The following is a 19,068-nucleotide window of genomic DNA, read 5'->3' as shown; positions in this document are numbered from 1 at the left end:
GTGATTAGTCGCTGATAAATGACGGTGGATAGTGGATACTTCCAATTATAAAAAAAAACTAAGAGAAGATAGCATCTCATCTAGAAGGCAGGCATGGAGGTGTTGATGCCAATTAAAGCTACTGTGGTTGAGTATTTACTATTTACACATGCCACAACAAAATTGGATCATATACATATATATGGATTCTAGAAAGACGAAACTACTGAAGAGCTGGCAACCAAGCCAGAGAGGAGAGCAACTAAAAGTGCATTACTGTAAGTGGTAGGTTCAGCCTGCATTGAGTTGTTCCTAAAATCATTATATGTCTCATTGAAGAAGGGGCCACCCACTATAGCTCCAAATGCCACATTAGGATTTGGTTGAGGTGAGTCATACCACTTGAATCCATCCTTGCACCCAGTTTTAGCATTAACTGGAATTGAAGATCCTCTATGATGTATATATTTAGGGTAGTTACTTCCATATCCCACAAGAAAACTCATCTTCATTGGATTTTCTCCCAACACATACTCTACCTGAAATAGTTTTAATTTGCCATTTTTCAGGAGTGACACAATAACATAATATTAGGAGCAATTCGAGCATAAAGCCTACTTGCTAGTAATCTTTAAAACATGCCGAGTTTATAGAATCGTGTAAGCATAAAGCCAAGTTGCTAGTATCGTCAAACCATGCTGAGTTTATAGAATCACATTAGAAAGGTTTTAAATCATGGTCACATCACGTTGTAATCATGCCACAATCCTTGATATTGTGACAAATGCAGTCAAACGTGGCAGCACGCGCAAACATAAAAAAACCTCGGAGTCATGGTTGCATACTTCTTTTTGAATTCGAATTAAAAACAGACCTGATGATAAGGATATAAAATGATAGATGTCATTTTTATAGACATGCATACCTGAGAAATTGCAAATTTGCGGAGATCCACTGGCTTATACATTTTCCCACTACAATATAAATTTTCAGTTTGAGATGTCAACATGTAATCACTATAAAGAACAGCTAAGAATGCAGAAGCCACTGAATGTTGCAAAGAGTTCCATGGTACCACCCAGATCTGTCCACCTGTTTTGCAATCAAAGTTTGTATGAGTAACAACCTTTATAACATCAACACTTTAGGTTGAAGACATGTCCGGTGTCTCACATATGTGATTACGTTTAATTATTCCATTTTCTCAAATTATTACTGGTGTTAAAGTGTCAATGTACATGTCTATGTTTCATAACTAACATGCCTAATTGACTTAAAATGCAAGCAAGCTTTTTTCCTGAATTAACAAACAGAAGTGAATGCACATGGACTATGGAAATGCTACAGGGAAGAAATGAATCCTACTTTTGGTTCTGTTGGTTGTGGCTGTTGGTGAATCTGGTAGAAGATTGCACATGAGCATTTCAGAAGTTTCTCTGTACTTTTGAAGGTCAAGGTTCTCTGCATCTGGGATATCTCTAGCACCAAAGAAGTTTACTCTGGACAAAAGAACCTAATTCAATGTCACACAAAATGCATGAGAAAATTCATCACAATAATGAATATAATAAAGGTTTAGTTACATTTTGAGTGTGTGATTTTTGTCTCCCAGTTATGTTTAGCTCAAAACTATTTCTTGAAGTTTTTATTCTATGAAACAGTGACATAGAAATAGTCATTGAACATGCCACTGACTCAAACACGTTGGCATTGGTAATAATTTAAGAAAATAGTATAGTTAAATGTAATCACATGTGTCGGTGTCGGACACCGGATGCACTTTTAATTTGTAGTGTCGGTACAACATAGTTAATAATTGTTACGATCAACTCCCATTGACAATATTTATTTATATGACATAATCCAATACTTGATTTTTCCTGAAAATTATCTACAAAAGAAATTGCTCCTATCATTTTTCAATATTCTTCTTCAGTTCAGAACAAATCAAATAAAACATTGTAATTCACCCAAAATCTGAAAAACTCAAATTTCCTTTTCTATAAATCCTTACTTGACTTCTTACAATATTCTTCAATCTCATCAAATTATCACCAAAGTAGGGTAAAAGTGTAACTGAGTCTATACTCAAGAGTAAAATAAATACCAAATGATGTGTTAAAAATAAATACACTGCATCATACTTCATACCTGAGTTGCAGCATGTTTATCATCCCAACTAAACCATGATACACTTCCTATACTACCAAACTCATTTTCATTCGTCTCTGTCACATAAGTAAGGTATGAGGGATCCTTTGTTGCATGATAGAGCCAACTACTAGCCCATAAAAGTTCATCTCCATAACCAGATGAGTTATAGTATTTTCCAACTTGAGGGATACTGACACTGTAGGAAACTCTGTATGTATCAGCGAACATAAACAGTTGCTGAGCATGTTCACGAAGAATCTCAGAATAAGTGAGATTAATCTCCTTAAAAACCAAAGATGCTGCGGCAAGTGCAGCTGCTGTTTCTGCTGCAACTTCTGTTCCTGGAAAAGATGAGTTAACTTGAGTGAGTGGCCTTTTCTCAGTCATGTTTTCAGGCCTTTCCCAGCAATTGTGGTCCACCTCAGGATCCCCTACCTTCAATCACACAAAGCAGAAAATCCCAAAGTTTTTCATTTATCCAAGAAAACAATGGCAATGAAAACCGAAAGTATATTTTCTAACTCAAAAATTGTTATATCAAGCCCAGAACGAGGTCGCGGACCTTTAATCAAAACCCTAGTTATGATCTCAATAGCAATTACAGACTGAAAGTAGAAACTTGAAACAAAAAAGTTGACCTGAATGTAAAGGACATCAGCGAAAGGATGTGCGTTAACAAGATAATCAGTGATCCACTTGAGTGATTCTAGTGCATAGTCTAGCTGCTTCACTGCATCCATGTTATTTCCATATTCAAGAATAGCCCAAGACAAGACAGTAGCAGTGAAAGCCATTGGAAACCCAAATTTCATAAGATCACCAGCATCATACAATCCTTTCGACAAATCCAAATTCTCTTCACTCCCATCTCTAAGCCCCGAATCCCCTCTCCACCAAACCCTATTATTCTGTACCTTACCAGCTGCATAATACAACAAAATACACCACTTTCTGTTATACTCATCCAATAACAGAAAGTATATTCAATAAAATTTATACCGTCGAAAATTTTCATTCATTTTTTGCAAATGTTTAGCAAACTATTAGATGCTCGATTCCAAATTCTCTTTCAATAACAACTTAATTAAACGCTTAAAGGATAAGCACTCATGATATAAGTTCTTTTATACATAAGTGATTTCTATAAAAAAGAAAAAAAAGAAGTTAAGTCAAACTGTTTTTATACAAGTTATAAGCGGTTTTCATAAACTATCCTGAAAACTGTTTATGAACATGTCTCTCTCAAAGAGTTCGATAAGTGTTAATGCAAGTCAATCTAAACGGTATCTAAGAATAGACGAGATTAGATTATGTTACATTTTTGGACGTCGAAAAATTGGAGGGCTAATTGAAGAGAAGAGGCATATTTTGGAACGATGTCGTAGGGTTGAGATGAATGAGATTGAGAGCGATGATGATGAAAGTTAATTAGTATAGTAAAAACACCGGCACCTACTACAAGGATCGCTACGATGGAAACTGTTAACCACCAAAACAAGTCACTCCCATATTGTTTTCTGTCTGTCTCACCATCATCACCAACCTTTAGTTCCATGTGATTCTCAGTGAGTAACTTGAAAATGATAAGTCATAAATGGTGATTTGAATTTGAAGGTGCAAGGAATTGGAAAATGGTGGAAAGTGAGACAAATGAGGAGGTCATGTTACTAGTTATTATATTAATTGAGAAACTTCTACAGATTAAAACAGAATCGAAAGTAGATTTGTTATTATTAGTTATTATATTATTATTATGTGAAAGAAGCTAAGATTTTTCTTGAGAAGGAATATATGTGAGTGAGTAATGCTAAGGTTTAGTGATTTTATTTTTCAGTTTGTCAATAAAATATTACATGTAAAAGCATTTTGTTCGATACAATTTAAGCGCCACTCTGCAAGTGTTGAATATAACTAACATCTTATGCTTACATTACGTAAAATATAGAAACCAAAGACGGCTTGTTGTCATGTCTCAAGTTGCTTTCTGATTGGATACTCTTCTTCACAACTTCATATTGTTTGATTCTTCTTTTTTATTTTTAATTGAAAAGACAAATTAATCATTAAAATTGTAAGTATGGTCAAATAGTCATTTACTTGGAAATTAGTTTATGGCGTGGACCGTGTGTATTACATCAAATATAGTCCTTAACTATAAAATAGAGAATTTGTTAAAAAAGAAACCATAAAATAGAGACTATGCATTTAAAAAAGGAGATTGTCAAGGGTGGAGATGAAGAAGGAGATTGTTTACGTGGGAGGAAGATCAATTGAGGGGTGTAGTTTGTTGTTGGATAATATTTTTTTACAGAAAAATGTAAGTGACAAATGGGTTTGGAAGCTTGATCTCATTGATGGTTATTCTGTCAAAGGGGACTATAATATTCTCACTCATTTTGATCATTGTGCTACCAATGTGAACTAAAACATTATTTGGAATAAATCAGTACCTCATAAAGTCTCTCTTTTTGCCTCAAAACTTATTAACAATAAAATACCAACAAATGATAATTTGGTTCGTCGAGGAGTAGTTCCAACGGGTTCTATGTTTTGTTCGGGAGGTTGTGGTCAAGAGGAAACAATCAAACATCTTTTCACGGTGTGTGACTTTTACGGCAATCTTTGACATCTAGTTCTCCATTGGTTGGAGATTTACATTGCTCAACCTAGTGATATTGGTTCTCAACACTTGGTGGGTCGAATGTGTCTTCATGAAGGAAATTTGTGGTTGTTTTCAGGCGATCTAGTTGGCTTGCATTTGGCTTATTTGAAAAGAGCAAAAAATTTTAACAATAAACATTTTTCTCTAGAGCAATTGTTCGCGTGTGTCAAGTTTCATTCTTGCTGGTGTTTGAAGGCTCACATATCAACTAAATTCACTGTTTTTCATTCGGGGTGGACGACTCCATCTCTTTGTATATGTTTCAACACTATGTGATGGTGGTATTGCCCTTTTTTTTGTTTGGAACCTGGCTACATTGACTTGCACTTTTCCTTTTTACGCACATGTTGTGCTTGAAAGGATTATTTTGATCTAAGTTTCTTTTAACCTCTTTAAGAAAAACATTCATATTTGTAAATTTTAATAATAATTTTATTTATAGATATTCTAATTTCAATAATTTATTATTAATATTTTATTTTTGAAATCTAATATCAATATATTTTTAGTTTTTATTTATTTATATCAATGTTTTATTATATTTTAAAGAGATAAATTAGTAATTTACTTTCTTAACTTGTCACGCTGGTTCCAACCTAGCTCATATTTATTATAAGAACTTTTAAGTAGAGAGACAAGATATGATAAGTTTCATAATTAAATTATGATATTATGATGTCTCATTATACACTAAATTGAGATGTGATAAGACACAGTTATCATGTCTTGTCTCTCATCATTGCCAATAAAAAAACCCTAAATGCTTAATTTTGTCGATCATTCTAATTATGTTAATTTCTTATTGACAGGAAACCTTCTACATTTCCGTATTGACCAAACAAAAGTCAATCAGATACAAAAAAGATTATCATGTTTGATCGTATTTTTATGAAACAAACTAATGATTTAAAAAGTGTGGTCCAGAGAGAGTTTGACTTTATATGACATTTTAATGACCATGTAATACTTAAATTTGGACTAAATCTAATTTTATTTTAGAGGAAATTTGAACTAAATCTCATTGACAATTTTTTTTTTACAAACCCTTAAATTTCATTGACATGTTAAATTGTTAGTCTATTTAATTAATATTTCAAATTATTTATTTAAAAAAAGATAATATGTAATATTTTTATATCCTTAAAAAAATGTAATACTTTTTAGCATATGATATCAATTGCAATTTTTAATTTCTTAATTAACCTATGTGTCATAAAATTAAATGACATGCAACACACAACACGTGGATGATATTTAAACCAAGATATTTTATATTGAAATTAAAATATATAATCATTCAATATGTACCTCTTTTTATGCTTAAAGTGGTTCATCCATATAGTTAAGAAGGAGGTAGTTCATACATCACAAGAGCATGATTGTTAAAGTGTATTCACAATCAACGTAAATATCTCAATAATAGATAATATGTAAGTATACAATATTCTTTGAACTTTGAGGTATGTCTTAATTCTGGTGAACTTCGAAATCCAATTTTACTCCATAAAATTTATATTTACCAAAGCCCAAAAGGGTCACTGAAATAAAATTTAATTTTTATTGAATTTTTATTACTCATAATAGTAAATATTGAATATGTTTTAGATAAAATATTTATAAAAAAAATGTGTAATGCCTATAGAAAATAAAATGATGCTTTTAAAAATACAAAAGTTAACAAATAAATCTTTGATTCATACAATTAATCATTAATTTATTGGTTTAGGAAGTACATCTATCAAAACCCTTATATTTATGTGAAAATGCTAAAGAGTGCCTTAAAACACTTGTTAAGGAATCAAGTTTAAAAATTTTATCTTGACAAGGGATCTTTTAGGGAACATGTTAAGGAAACAAATTTATTAATTTTATCTTGAAAAATGCAACTTAAGTCAACTTTTTGAAAATTAAAAAATTATTATTTCCAATCCAAAATTTCCATTTTAGGTTTTTTTAACCAATGCAATTAGAAACTTCTAAAAAAATATATTTTTTTAAACAATCTAAAATATTATATTCAGCATGCATAAAATATTTATTCATTGACAAATATCTGAAATATTATATACAGTATGCATAAAATATTCATTCATTGACAACTATCAAGAGACCATTTATTAGAAAATAGAAAAGAACCTTTATTCCCCCGAAAGAAAAAAATATATATTTCTTACCCTATTTAAGACAAACTAGCTTCATTTGCATTTCACATTCAACAAGTTCTCCAACTAGTTCTCTTTTATTCTTTGAAACAAGTCTCCTCCTATATGGCTCTTCAATTCCTTTCAATTCGAACCATCTTTCTCTTCCTTCTCGTTTTGGTGGCCACAGGTGGGTGTTTATTGATGTTTAATTAATACTACTATTATTAATGTTTTTCTCTTAATTAACTAGTTTTATTTCATCAATCTAATTTAATTAGTTAACTGCTAATGTAACACACTTATGCTTTAATGAATGTAGCTCTATATACTTTATTAATTAGTTAACCGCTAATATAACACACTTATCTTTAACAAATGTAGCCGTATTTTATGTTAACTTCCATCTGTTTATCGTCATATATATACTTTGATTGCAGATGAAATGAATATTGAGTTTATTTCTCTAAAAAATACACTTAATTACCACATGTCATAATAACAATGATGATGATGATGATGATGATAATATATTATATGGTTGTGTTTAATATTTATTTATTTGATACATTGTGTGATTTGATTTCCATTTAGTTTTAGTTTTGTAAATGTTATTTTAAATTTTCTTGTGTTAATGATTTTGTGATATAAATTGGACAGAGATGGGGTCAATTATGGTGGTAGAGGCAAGGAAATGTTTGTCTCAAAGTCACAGTTTTAAAGGACTATGTTTAAGTGATCAAAATTGTGCTACTGTGTGCTTAACAGAGGGTTTCACAGATGGACGTTGTCGTGGCTTCCGTCAGAGATGTTTTTGCTCTAAACCTTGTTTAAAAGTTTGAGAATATTCCATGAGAGATTATGATTCCATCACCTTTTGTAATTGCTTTTAATTTGCAATAATATGGATGAGATGTTTTAATTTGTACAATGAGTTTCATTGTTTTTCATTTTTTTATGGCTTGTTTGTCTTCTTTTATTACATATGCCATTTTTTCTAAAATGTAAAAAAAAAAGGGTGCGAAAAGTCAACTGATTTTGGCTAAATTTCATACCAAATACATTTGACTTAGTAGATCATTTTCCCTAATATTTTTTTTGTCACCGGGGGAGTATATATCTTTCCATCGTATAATTGAACTGGACAAAAGAATATAGACTGATGTTAGTCACACAAAAAAAAAACAAGTTACACCCCAGAATGACTAATATACTCCTAAATTGAACATAAGTAAACTTAATTTACATTAACCTAGATTGAACGTAAGTAAACTGAATTTACACTAACCTCTTATATACATACTATATACATACCTATATACATACGTAAACTAAATAACCTAAATTGAACGTAAGTAAACTTAATTTACATTAACCTAGATTGAACGTAAGTAAACTGAATTTACACTAACCTCTTATATACATACTATATACACACGTAAACTAAATTTACATTAACCTAAATTGAACATAAGTAAACTTAATTTACATTAACCTAAATTGAACATAAGTAAACTGAATTTATTTATATCCTTTTGATTTCTTAAAAAAAAGTATTGTTAACGATGAATATAATAAAAAACACGAGAAAAATATTAAGAAAACAAGAGACAATATTTGTAACAGATAAATATAATAAAAATTATATATTTGTCACAGTTAAATATAATAAAAACTAAAAATAACGAAAAAAATATTTTTCATTAATAAAAATATAAAAACTCGCTTGACAAAAAAATATATAAAAACTCAAGACAAGTATTTTAGTTTTTTTTTAATGAACAAGTATTTTAGTTATTCCCTTAAAATATATTTTTTTATTCAAGAAACAAATATTTGTCCTCAGTTTTTTTTTTTTGATAGTGATCGTATATCTTTTTGTTGGTAGTGAGTCCTTAGTTAATATAAAACAAAAACAAGGGAAATTTTTTTATCACTGATAAATATAACAAATAAGACACAAACCAAAAATTTATCAACGATAAATATAAAAAAAAATTGGAATAAGAATTTTCCATTGATAAATATCAAAATTTATGATTAAGTATATATTTTAATACCTTTTATTCTTTTCTAATCCATTTCCATTTTTTTCAACTCGAAATTGTATCCACACAATTGATGTAATTAAAACGTATGATTCGTACTATATAGCTAATGCCGTGTGGATATTATTTTTATTGAATAACTCTTTCCGTATTAAAACAACAAAAATATATGCTTTATGTATGATTGTCGGTTGATGCTATTGATATATTTTAGGGTTAATTATTCAAATTGACCAGATAATATACACGAAGTCTGAAAAATGACCAATAAGAAGGAAAAAAAACCACATATCTTACCCATGTTATTTGAGATTTTTCCTATTTTTTCCCTCATATTTTTTCATGTAGACATAAACTCTATAAAAGTGACCTATAGGTTCATTTCCTATAAAACTTCTGACAAGGAACATATTAATTATGAAGTTTTATAGCACCAAAAACTAAAAATAAAATAAAATAATGGAAACTTCAACCTAAGAAATTGATTTTTAGGAGAGACGTCAATAAAAATATAAAGAAAGGATATGAAAGTTTTATAGCATTCTGATGCCTCAACTTATTTATATTTGTTGACCTAAATGTGCAATTTTATTTCGAGTAAGCATATACTAATAGGTCAAATTTTTTTCCCTAATTTTGTAGACATGGTAGGAACTTCATAATAAAATTCAAGGGGGAAATTAATTATAAATATGTTCCCCATACTTGATACCCTTAAATAGTGTCTCGGAGGCACTCATTAACATTTCCTTTTATTAAATACTTTATACTTAATAATTAATTCGTCTCTTGTCGGAAAATTCTAATTTTACATGGAATATCATATTTGAATGTTATAATTATGCATGAAAACAATCATGACCAAATTCAACATCCATGTCACTGTTCTGAACTTTACGTCTACAAGAAAAAATAGAGGAATTTTTGTTGAAGAATCTCAAATTACAAGAAATGATTTTTTTTATACAGTCAATTTTTAAACTTGAAGTATATCATAAAGTCAATTTGAATAATCAACCAAATATTTTATGAACACGTGTTTGTTAAGATAAAATATATTTTGTTTAGTCCAAATCTCAAATGGAGCCCTTCTTAATTTGGTTAAAAAAAATATAAAAAAAAAGATAAAATATATTTTGTAACAATCATATTACAGATAAAGTTACTTGAATTTCATATTGTCTTGTTACAAACAAATATAAATATATCTTCTTCCTATAACCAGGAAGCCACGTGGTGTTCATGTTTTCCAAATATCGACGTGTCATAGGGTTCTCAAGGAAACCCATCTCATAGTGTTGAAATCTTATTTGGGTCTCCACATGTGATAGTTGAAATGAAGATTGCTCTTTACGTACGTAGGATTGCTAATAAACACCTTGAACTTTTGAAAATACCTTTAATGGTGGTTAACATCGTTCGCTATTGAACTAGTTAATTGTTGTTCTCTTCCAAACACAAGTTACGAGTTGTTTCAGAGTTATCATATTGTAACCTGGGGGGGGGGGGGGGGGGGGGGGGGGTGTTTCAATAAAAGAGTAAGGGAAGAAAAAAGACAAAAGAGAGTTTATAGTGGTTCCCCTCTAAACCTTAGGGTCGGTCCACTCCCTTCACACCCCGCGAAGGAATTCACTATATTAGAATCTTTGTTACAAGCAATCTCACCCCCTAACAATCTTTCTAACATAACCGCAAGAAAGAAACCACCTCTCTTGATTACAACACAAACACCAAACAATATCTAATATATGGTTGTATATCTTTATCAATATCACTCTAACAAATGGATTTAGTGCTCATAAAACTTTTGAATAAATGTTAAAGTGTATGCAAAGTTTTCCAAACAATTTGAATGAAAGTTTAAAAGCAAATAATATTGAAAATGTCAATTGAGATAATGAAAGTTGTTGTGTGTAAATTGCTTTGATTCTCAATTGAATTTATAGAGGTTAAAAAGATGTTTATGAAGCAATGCTACTTTTGAAAAAAGAAAATAGTTGCTGCCAAATTAATAAAAAAGAACGTTGTCAAATTAAAGAAATATAGCCGTTGCTGGTTAAATTAAAAAGGTAGCCGTTGCTGCTCAAATTAATCAACCAGCCATTGCACCTTATATTATGTAATAACGATAAAGCATTTAGAAAAATGATATGCAACATGATTTGGCCTCATAATCCATTATGCCTTAAATCAAATATGGCATTATATTTTGAAACATTTTGAAGCAAATATTATTTGGCATAACTAATGATTTCATGTCCATAATCAATTATTTATTCTAGCGAAAAAATATTTTCTTGCAAAATCACTTTTCAAGAAATTTTTAGGCATTGCTTCATATGAGGGACTTAGAGAAATGTCTGTAATTATTTTCTGAGCATTTTAAGTTGTTCCATAATTTAAGAATGATAAATAAAATGATAAATGTCATACTTACAAAAAGTATAACCAAGAAGTCTAGACACTAATCTTTAATCATAATCTTCATCTCGTGCCTCCATAGATTTTCTTCTTTTATGATGTGAGTTTGTTATCATCAAAACTCAACCATGTTTAAGAAGAAAATATTCTTCACACATATATCTAACAAACCTTACTTATACTACACTCCTCTATCACCACTTCATCTCTATCATATATCTACCTTGGATTAATGCTCAATCATTTTATTCGTGTATTTCTGAAGGATGGGTGTCCACTTTCTCCCTCATGGTCGATGTGAAAACTATGCAATAGAGATGAAGTTGAGTAACGGGAAGATACATTTGTGGAGATACAATTTTTTTTCAAGAATTCATGGATATTGAAAGAGGAGACCAACCACTCAAAAGAGAAACAAATGAAGGCATTCAAATTTCCGTAATGAAGATGAAGAAGCAATTTCACTGGATAGGATATAATATTATAGTATCGACACTTTTTTTTTTCTTCTAGGGTTCATACTTTTTTTCCGTGGTCAATAATGCACATACATTTATTTTTGGCTAGTAATGCACCAACATTTTTTTTTTTTTTTTGTGTGTGTGGTCAATATATCACTAACGTTATATAAAATGTCTTTTATGTTTTATGTGGTGTACAATACATCAATAATTTATGTGGATAATATTGCACCATATAAGGGTCATGTTAACTTGTGCGCTAATGGCACAAATTAAGAACTAAAAAAGGAAATGAAAATAAATTTTGCATTGAGAAAATATACTTTTAAACTTTTTAGATGTTAAATGCACAATTTCTAATACTATATTTATATATTTGGTTTTCTTAACATACGCCTTAAGGGCACAAGTAAACTTTTTCCTTTATATAAATATATATGTCTCTAGTAAATCTACACTTCATTGTATCATTTCGTTCATTTCAATGTTTTTTGATATTTTTTTCGGTATCTACATCTCTCAAGTGAATGATATCTCAAGTAGATCAAGTGGAAACTCATGTCAAATACAAAGCTTTGAAGCAGTGTTAACATTTTCATAACCCCTACCGACTAGTTGGATGAGTTGAAGACGTAACTTAACCAATTCATTCATGCTGGTGAAAATCATAACACGTCTCATGTTGGTGTTCAAGCACCACATAGATATGGTGGATAATAAAGACAAATAAACTATTATTTATCATCCTTAAGAGAGAAGAGTAGTGTATATTTTGACATAACAAAAGAGCGTAGTGTAATTTAAGTATGTGTCTTGTTAACATTTCCCTTTAATGCACTTTATTACACAAACTTTCATAAAAAATTACTATTTAAATTCCTTAACCAGTGCTCCGGGGGCACTAGTTAACATTTCCCTTTAAGTATTTCTCAGAGGAGACTGTAATTTACTCTTTTTTTAAAGGCAATATAATAATAATAATAATAAGCCGAAGAGCAAACTCTATAAAGTAGAGATACAAGGACATGCCATAAATACTAAACCACCGCAACAAAAACAAATCTAAAAACCAGTTGTGTTATTTGAACATCCATTTATATGATAAATTTTGAGATAACCAAAATTTTACAAATAAAATAAGGTATTGACACATCCAAAACAATAGAGAGAAAGTAAAAACATAATGTGAATAAGAGAGAGAAAGTTGTCAAAAAAATTGTTAAAAAAAATAAAATTGTTCAAAAATTATTTTTCTCTAAAAACCAGAAAGAACACTTAAACACCACTAAAAAAGAGAGATGGACACCACACAAAACATCAACAACCTACCCAAGACACGCTGAATTACAAAACCACCTCCCAAATAGGGGCCACACACACTGCCCAAAGCGGCTAGAGATAAGACCAATAATATAGGGGTGACAGAGAACCAAAAGACAAACTATGCGAGCTCGTTGGAGACCCAGACATCGACTCCATACCATCTTAACGGAACCAACACATGGCACGTTGCACCTCACACTCATAAAAGAAGCAAGGGCTATCACGAGCCACAAAACAATCTGTTTTTTCCTCCAACTCGCGTTCCTGTGAACTTAAATTGGAGGTATTTTTTCTGAAAATTTGAGGTACTTATGATCAATTGCCAGGTGCCTAATGAACAACTTTATACTTAAACATATCATGTTTCGCTTCAGGCTCGACTATAATTATAATGAACATAATTGTAGATATGTAATTATTACTACATCCGTCCATAAATATATGACTATTTTGGCTAATCATGAAATTATAAAAATTGATAGTCGTATTAAATGTTTGTATTACTACTATTTTTATAATTTTATCTTTTAAGAAAAATAATTAATTTATATTTTTAAAATAATATTTATTATTGATTGAAGAAGAATATTTAATTAAATAGGGTATGTTATTTTTCGGAGGAAAAATAAATGGGTTATGTTGATAATTTTTAAAATAGCTCACACATTTTAAAAATGAAAAGTGAAAAATTCGGAGTTTGAATCATAAGCAGCATAATATTGTCTTGTAGCTTATTGTGCTTATCAGACAAGATAGATAAATAATTAATGCAATTATAAATAAAAATGATCTTATAAAAAAGGAGACATTGGGTTGGGTGAGTATATTTTTCATTTTCATATATACAAATACAAATAAATTTTTCATTTGTTTTCCTTGTTCCAAAACCAAAATCCTTTTTCCTCTGGTTATTATTTCGTTCCCAGAAGAATAAGACAGTGAAATTAAGAAGAAGAAGAAGAAGAAGAAGAAGAAGAAGAATGGGGGAAGGAAGAGAAGGTGATTGGGAGTGCAGTGGTTGCAACAACAGAAACTACGCTTTCAGATCATTCTGCAATCGATGCAAACAACCACGTCTTCTTGTTGATACCAAAACCCCTGCTGATTCCAAATGGCTTCCTCGTATTGGTGATTGGATCTGCACCGGTTAGTTACTCTCTGAACCCCCCTTCTCTCCTTTTTCGTCTTGGGTATTTCATTTGTATATTGAAATGTTCAATTTTCTTGTTTATTCATGTCATTTTTGAATTGGGTGGTTTTGTTTTTCATACTTTTATTTATTTCTTGGAGATTTTATTGAGGTGGTGAGAAAAGAAATTTTTGTATGTTTTTATTATTAAGTGTTAAATTGGTATGAGCGAGTGGAAAATGTGTGAAATAAGTTGCATGTTTCCAAATCGTCTAGTGTAGTAATGTAGTTATTTTGATTAAGCGCTTATCGTCTAAGTGCTTATGTATAATATAGTTTGTAACAAAAGATCAAATGAAGGGAAATAGCTTTCATATAAACTACATAGTACATACTGTTTTTATAACGACTTGTTTGCATTTACTTATTTGAGACTGTTTGAGAGAACTTGTGAAAATAGATTATGTGTCTGTTTGGATTGATGTATTTTTTTTTATTTTTTTTGAAAGAACAGATTGATGTATTTTTGAGCTTATGAAAAATAGTTTATGCAAATAGATAAGCTTTTATGTTAATTCATAAGTTCTCACTATTGAAAATTGTATCTTCATAGGTTGTTTATTCATAAACTACCTTGACAAACTTAGGAATAATGCATAAAAGCTTATTTATTTGCATAAGCTGTTTTGCATAAGCTCAAAAATAAGTCAATCCAAATGGGTCCTATGACATGTTGAACGACCGTTCTCAGCTTATTTTCATAAGTTCTACAAGATAGGTTTTCAACTTATTTTCATAAGTTCTACAAGATAGATTATGAATTTTTTTATTGCTTATACGAACTCTATTATATCTTTTGTTATATAAATAGCTTATACATAGTGCTTATCAAGATAAGCATGTATGCTATAAATGAAAATTAAGTTGTTTGTCCAGATAGAGCAAGTCACCCTGGAGAGCTTATATAAATAATTAAGAACAACTTATGTACATGTTATAAACAGCATTTATAAGGTCCTCCCATAGTCTCACAAGTGTTTATATGTCAGTAGATAAGTTAATAAAAGTCAATCCAAACGGACTCGTAGTTGTTTCTAGCTTGTTTATAAGACAACCACATCTTCACATACGTGTGGTTTAGGGTAGTTTTCAACAACTTGGTGAAAGTTTGTTTGTTGTAATTTCACAAATGTCCCAACTTTCTGTATTTTGTTTTAAAAGTTAAAAACTGTATAACTCTCAAGGTAAGAGTTATGCCATCACGCATTTGAGGTCTATTTATGTCATACATGTATATAGGTTTTCCTTCCCACTTGTTAGTGAGTGATAAAATGATGCTCAAGTTTAGCTTGGCATGTGTTCGTTTGGTTTATGATCTTCTTTTTCAAATTGAGATGAAGAACTTGGTATCAACTAGGTTGAGATGTTTTGTGCTTTTTGTATGTGTATTTGGTGTGCGTGCGACGTGTTGGTGTGGGTTCCTTTCCTTCTGTGGCTGCTTTGTGGGGATGTGTTTATATGCAATGGATAAATAGGTTGCACTAACAACAATTATGCATCAAGAGAGAAGTGCAAGAAATGCGGACAACCAAAGGAGGTAGCGGCCATGCCAGCAATTGCTATGACAGGAGCATCTTTCTCTGCTTATCCACATTATTTTTCCAGGGTTCCGGGAGGACCAGAGCAAAGGATGAATATTGGATTGATTGGAAACGGTGGGCCACCACAGTCGCTGAATTTGAATTATAACTGGCCTGTTACTGGAGCACAAAAGTTTGGTCTCCAGTCAGTTTCCCTTTGGCCACCAGGTGTAAATTATAGTTCTGGACATCCATATGAAAATTCCTCTAGTCAGAACCCAAATGGGTGGCGCAATGGGGACTGGGTCTGTAACTGTGGCTTCCACAATTACTCCTCACGCGCACAAGTATGGTCTTAAACTTTATATCTAAATGATGTTGATGGTCTTAAACTTTATATCTAAATGATGTTGAACTACACAAGTAATGAAGTATTCATTATTTTTCTGATTCAATGTTGAAATAATTTGCAGTGTAAAAAATGCAATGCTTCTCCACCAGGTATTGCTTCCTTCCTTGGTGTGGATTGTAAGTGCAAATTGCATTAGTTATATCTTCTACGAACAGATACTATGCTCTAGTTCACAACTCTCGGAGTATTCTCTCTTATGGTTTATGTGGAGCTCTTCAATATTTTAGATTTTTCATTTTTTGGTAGCAATTGTTGTTAAACTTCATGTTGTTTCCACTTCTTTTTTGGTGTAAAGCACTTGGCACAAAACGGTTAGCTTCTGAAGAATTGGGTTATGACTGGGATAACAAGAGATTGAACGTAGGATCTGTAAGGATTTTGTTTCCGTTGTTACTTTCTGATTCACTGACCACTGTTGTGGTTTTACATGCTCTTTTTTTTTTTAATGATATTCTTCTCCTACAGTCTTACATACAATCTTTCTTCGTTTACAGACGAATGATCAGCAGCAAGCAGTAGGGACCAGTGCAGAACCAAGACCTGCACTCTTTCCTGCTTATACCGGCATTAACTCTAGTTCAGCACCAAGTTTGCCAATGCCCCCACTCTTTCCAATTCCACCTCAAGTTTCTTCTACTGCACTCCTTGGAAAAGGGTAATTAATTCTTCTCCACCAAACTTCACGCGCGCGCACACTTACACACACACACACACACAGATTTATTATCCTGTAATTGTTCATCTTATAGGTCTTCAATGATGGTATTATACTTTCATAGGCTCACAATTTAAATACTTTTATCTATTTGACTTATTAGAGCTAAGCAATGGCGAAGTGGTGATTGGATGTGCACAAATTGCAACAATCATAATTATGCGTCCAGACTAGAGTGTAACAGGTGATTCTCTCTTTCATGTAGTCTATTTATTTCGAGGTGCAAAATTGAAAGCCCTCCAATTGAAGGCAATATCATGCTAGTCATTATGATTCTATTAAGTATGTTGGCATCCGCCATCACGCTATTGAATAATCAACGTTTTCTCATTTGCAGGTGTAAAACGCTTAGAGTGGCACCCATGCAACCCGTCAATGTTGTGTAATGTTGAATTCATTGGTTGTATTTTTGTTGCTTGCCCTAGTTTTGATGAGTTTTGTTTTTAATTTATAGCATGTACTTTGCCAGCAAAACGATGATATTCATGACAGGCTCATTGTATTCACATAAGACATAAATGACAGTGTATCTTTCAGTTTCCGAAAGCTGTATGCTTATTATAAATACTCTGAAATTTAGATGATTTTGGGGAGTTGTGATTATTCTGTTCATATAGTTAGCTCGTTGTCCATCTTTCTCAAATTCAGTTATATTGTTACAACCTTTTGGTTCACTTGATGCCCCTCAACTCATGTGGCCATATTTAATCGTTGGGGTTCAACACTTCAGCGTGTTTCAATGACAATTGTCATCAACTGTAAACTGAATCTGTTACCATAAAATTCGCAAGACTAATCCAATTCCTTGTTATATGCAACCATAGCCACATTGTTGTGCTTTGGAAGTCTCCTCAATGGTTTTGCAACTGCAATTGCAATTGCAATTTAAGAACATGTAACTACAAACATCGTTTTTATTTTGACAGACTGTAACTACTAACATCATCTTTACTAGGATACTTAGCATTTTTGTATTTCATCGGCGCATCAAAAACAAAAGTGGTTGTATCCCTGAATAAAAAGAAGAAAAATGAAGGACTATCATTGAAACCCTCATTTAACCAAAATGATTGGTTTTTGTACTCCTAAATAGTTATAGTATTGTACATCAAATTACACCCAATCTTTGTATGCATTATGATAAAAGACAGACCAAATTCTGAACCTTAACAACATAATTCAGGAGCACCTGTGCTTCATAAAATTCCTTCAAAACTTGAGATCAGGAAGATCCCTTCAGTACATCCTCAGGTGACAGTAGAGGTTGATCCAGCTGATAAATATTAAGTGCAGGACCCACAAACCTAAACGCTATCCACAGCCCAATCATTATGAAGATTGAAGCATATGCAAATTTGTTAAGCCAAAAGAGAGCACCTTTCTCTCCTACATAAAGCTCAAGTGCCTTCTCAGTGAAACTCATGTCCTCCCATTTCTTAGGAGCAGCCTTTGCCTTGGGTTGCTGTATGCTATTTGTGAGAGTTCCATTCTCTCTCTGTTTTCTAGCTTGTCTTTTCGATCTTCGCCGCAGCCTTAGTTCAACCGGTTCAGCTGGTGTTGGAGTTGGTGCTTGAACTGAATCTTTTTCATCGTCGTCCGTGTTTGTGTTGGTGCTACTGCTGCTGCTGCAGATGATGGAGTGGAAAGTGAGGGAAGTGCTAGGTTGAAATGAGAGGAATCGGTTGTGTCTGGTTGATGGGAGTGAACTTGAACGTCTAGTTAGAATAATATTGATGAGGGAAGGTGAGTTTGAAGAGAGGGAGGTGGTTCCCATCTCTTTTCTTCTTAGAATGAATATGGCTGAGGAATGAAGATAACATACTGTGTGGTTATATTTTTCTCATCCCTTTTTATATCATTATCCTGACATGGGGCCAACCAATAGAAGACATTTCAGAACAGGATGTAGTGCATGCAAACTCATCCAAAAATTACTCTCTGCACCCCCTTGTTCATTAGGGAGCCCTTTCTTTTGAGATGGATTTTAAGATTCTCATTTTTTTTAAAGTAATTTTTTATTACTTTCCACAATTTCCTTTACAG

General features: G+C 31.7%; 3 protein-coding genes and 1 long non-coding RNA gene across 5 annotated transcripts; 2 read left to right on the top strand and 2 right to left on the bottom strand.

The window, feature by feature from the left end:
- Positions 1-1,938: 1,938 nt before the first annotated feature.
- LOC11426555 (endoglucanase 10) lies at positions 1,939-3,688 on the bottom strand. Its single transcript, XM_003629285.3, has 3 exons — positions 3,451-3,688; positions 2,772-3,055; positions 1,939-2,568 (listed from the first exon to the last, which is right to left on the bottom strand). The coding sequence occupies exons 1-3, from the start codon at positions 3,686-3,688 to the stop codon at positions 2,125-2,127; spliced, it is 966 nt and encodes a 321-aa protein (XP_003629333.2). The 3' UTR covers positions 1,939-2,124.
- Positions 3,689-6,963: 3,275 nt separating this feature from the next.
- LOC120577730 (uncharacterized) lies at positions 6,964-7,867 on the top strand. Its single transcript, XR_005643685.1, has 2 exons — positions 6,964-7,126; positions 7,597-7,867. It is a non-coding gene; the product is annotated as an uncharacterized lncRNA (long non-coding RNA).
- A 6,118-nt stretch (positions 7,868-13,985) lies between these two features.
- Positions 13,986-17,637, top strand: LOC11422569 (uncharacterized RNA-binding protein C17H9.04c). Of its 2 annotated transcripts, none has more exons than XM_013590902.3 (7): positions 13,986-14,335; positions 15,854-16,245; positions 16,372-16,426; positions 16,606-16,679; positions 16,805-16,965; positions 17,129-17,209; positions 17,363-17,637. In XM_013590902.3, exons 1-7 carry the CDS (start codon positions 14,170-14,172, stop codon positions 17,409-17,411), a joined length of 978 nt encoding a protein of 325 aa, XP_013446356.1. In that variant the 5' UTR covers positions 13,986-14,169; the 3' UTR covers positions 17,412-17,637. The 2 variants fall into 2 exon arrangements, with proteins under 2 accessions (XP_013446356.1, XP_003629331.1); XM_003629283.4 differs by having other exon boundaries at positions 13,989-14,335; positions 16,372-16,399; positions 17,363-17,618.
- Positions 17,638-18,037: 400 nt separating this feature from the next.
- Positions 18,038-18,864, bottom strand: LOC11408163 (uncharacterized). The gene has a single exon (XM_003629282.4). It carries the CDS (start codon positions 18,797-18,799, stop codon positions 18,248-18,250), a length of 552 nt encoding a protein of 183 aa, XP_003629330.1. The 5' UTR covers positions 18,800-18,864; the 3' UTR covers positions 18,038-18,247.
- Positions 18,865-19,068: the final 204 nt, after the last annotated feature.

Source organism: Medicago truncatula, chromosome 8, assembly GCF_003473485.1.
Source record: "Medicago truncatula cultivar Jemalong A17 chromosome 8, MtrunA17r5.0-ANR, whole genome shotgun sequence".
Lineage (NCBI taxonomy): Eukaryota > Viridiplantae > Streptophyta > Magnoliopsida > Fabales > Fabaceae > Medicago > Medicago truncatula.
Note: the sequence above shows the minus strand (reverse complement) of the source record. Positions and strands in the feature narration are given on the sequence as shown.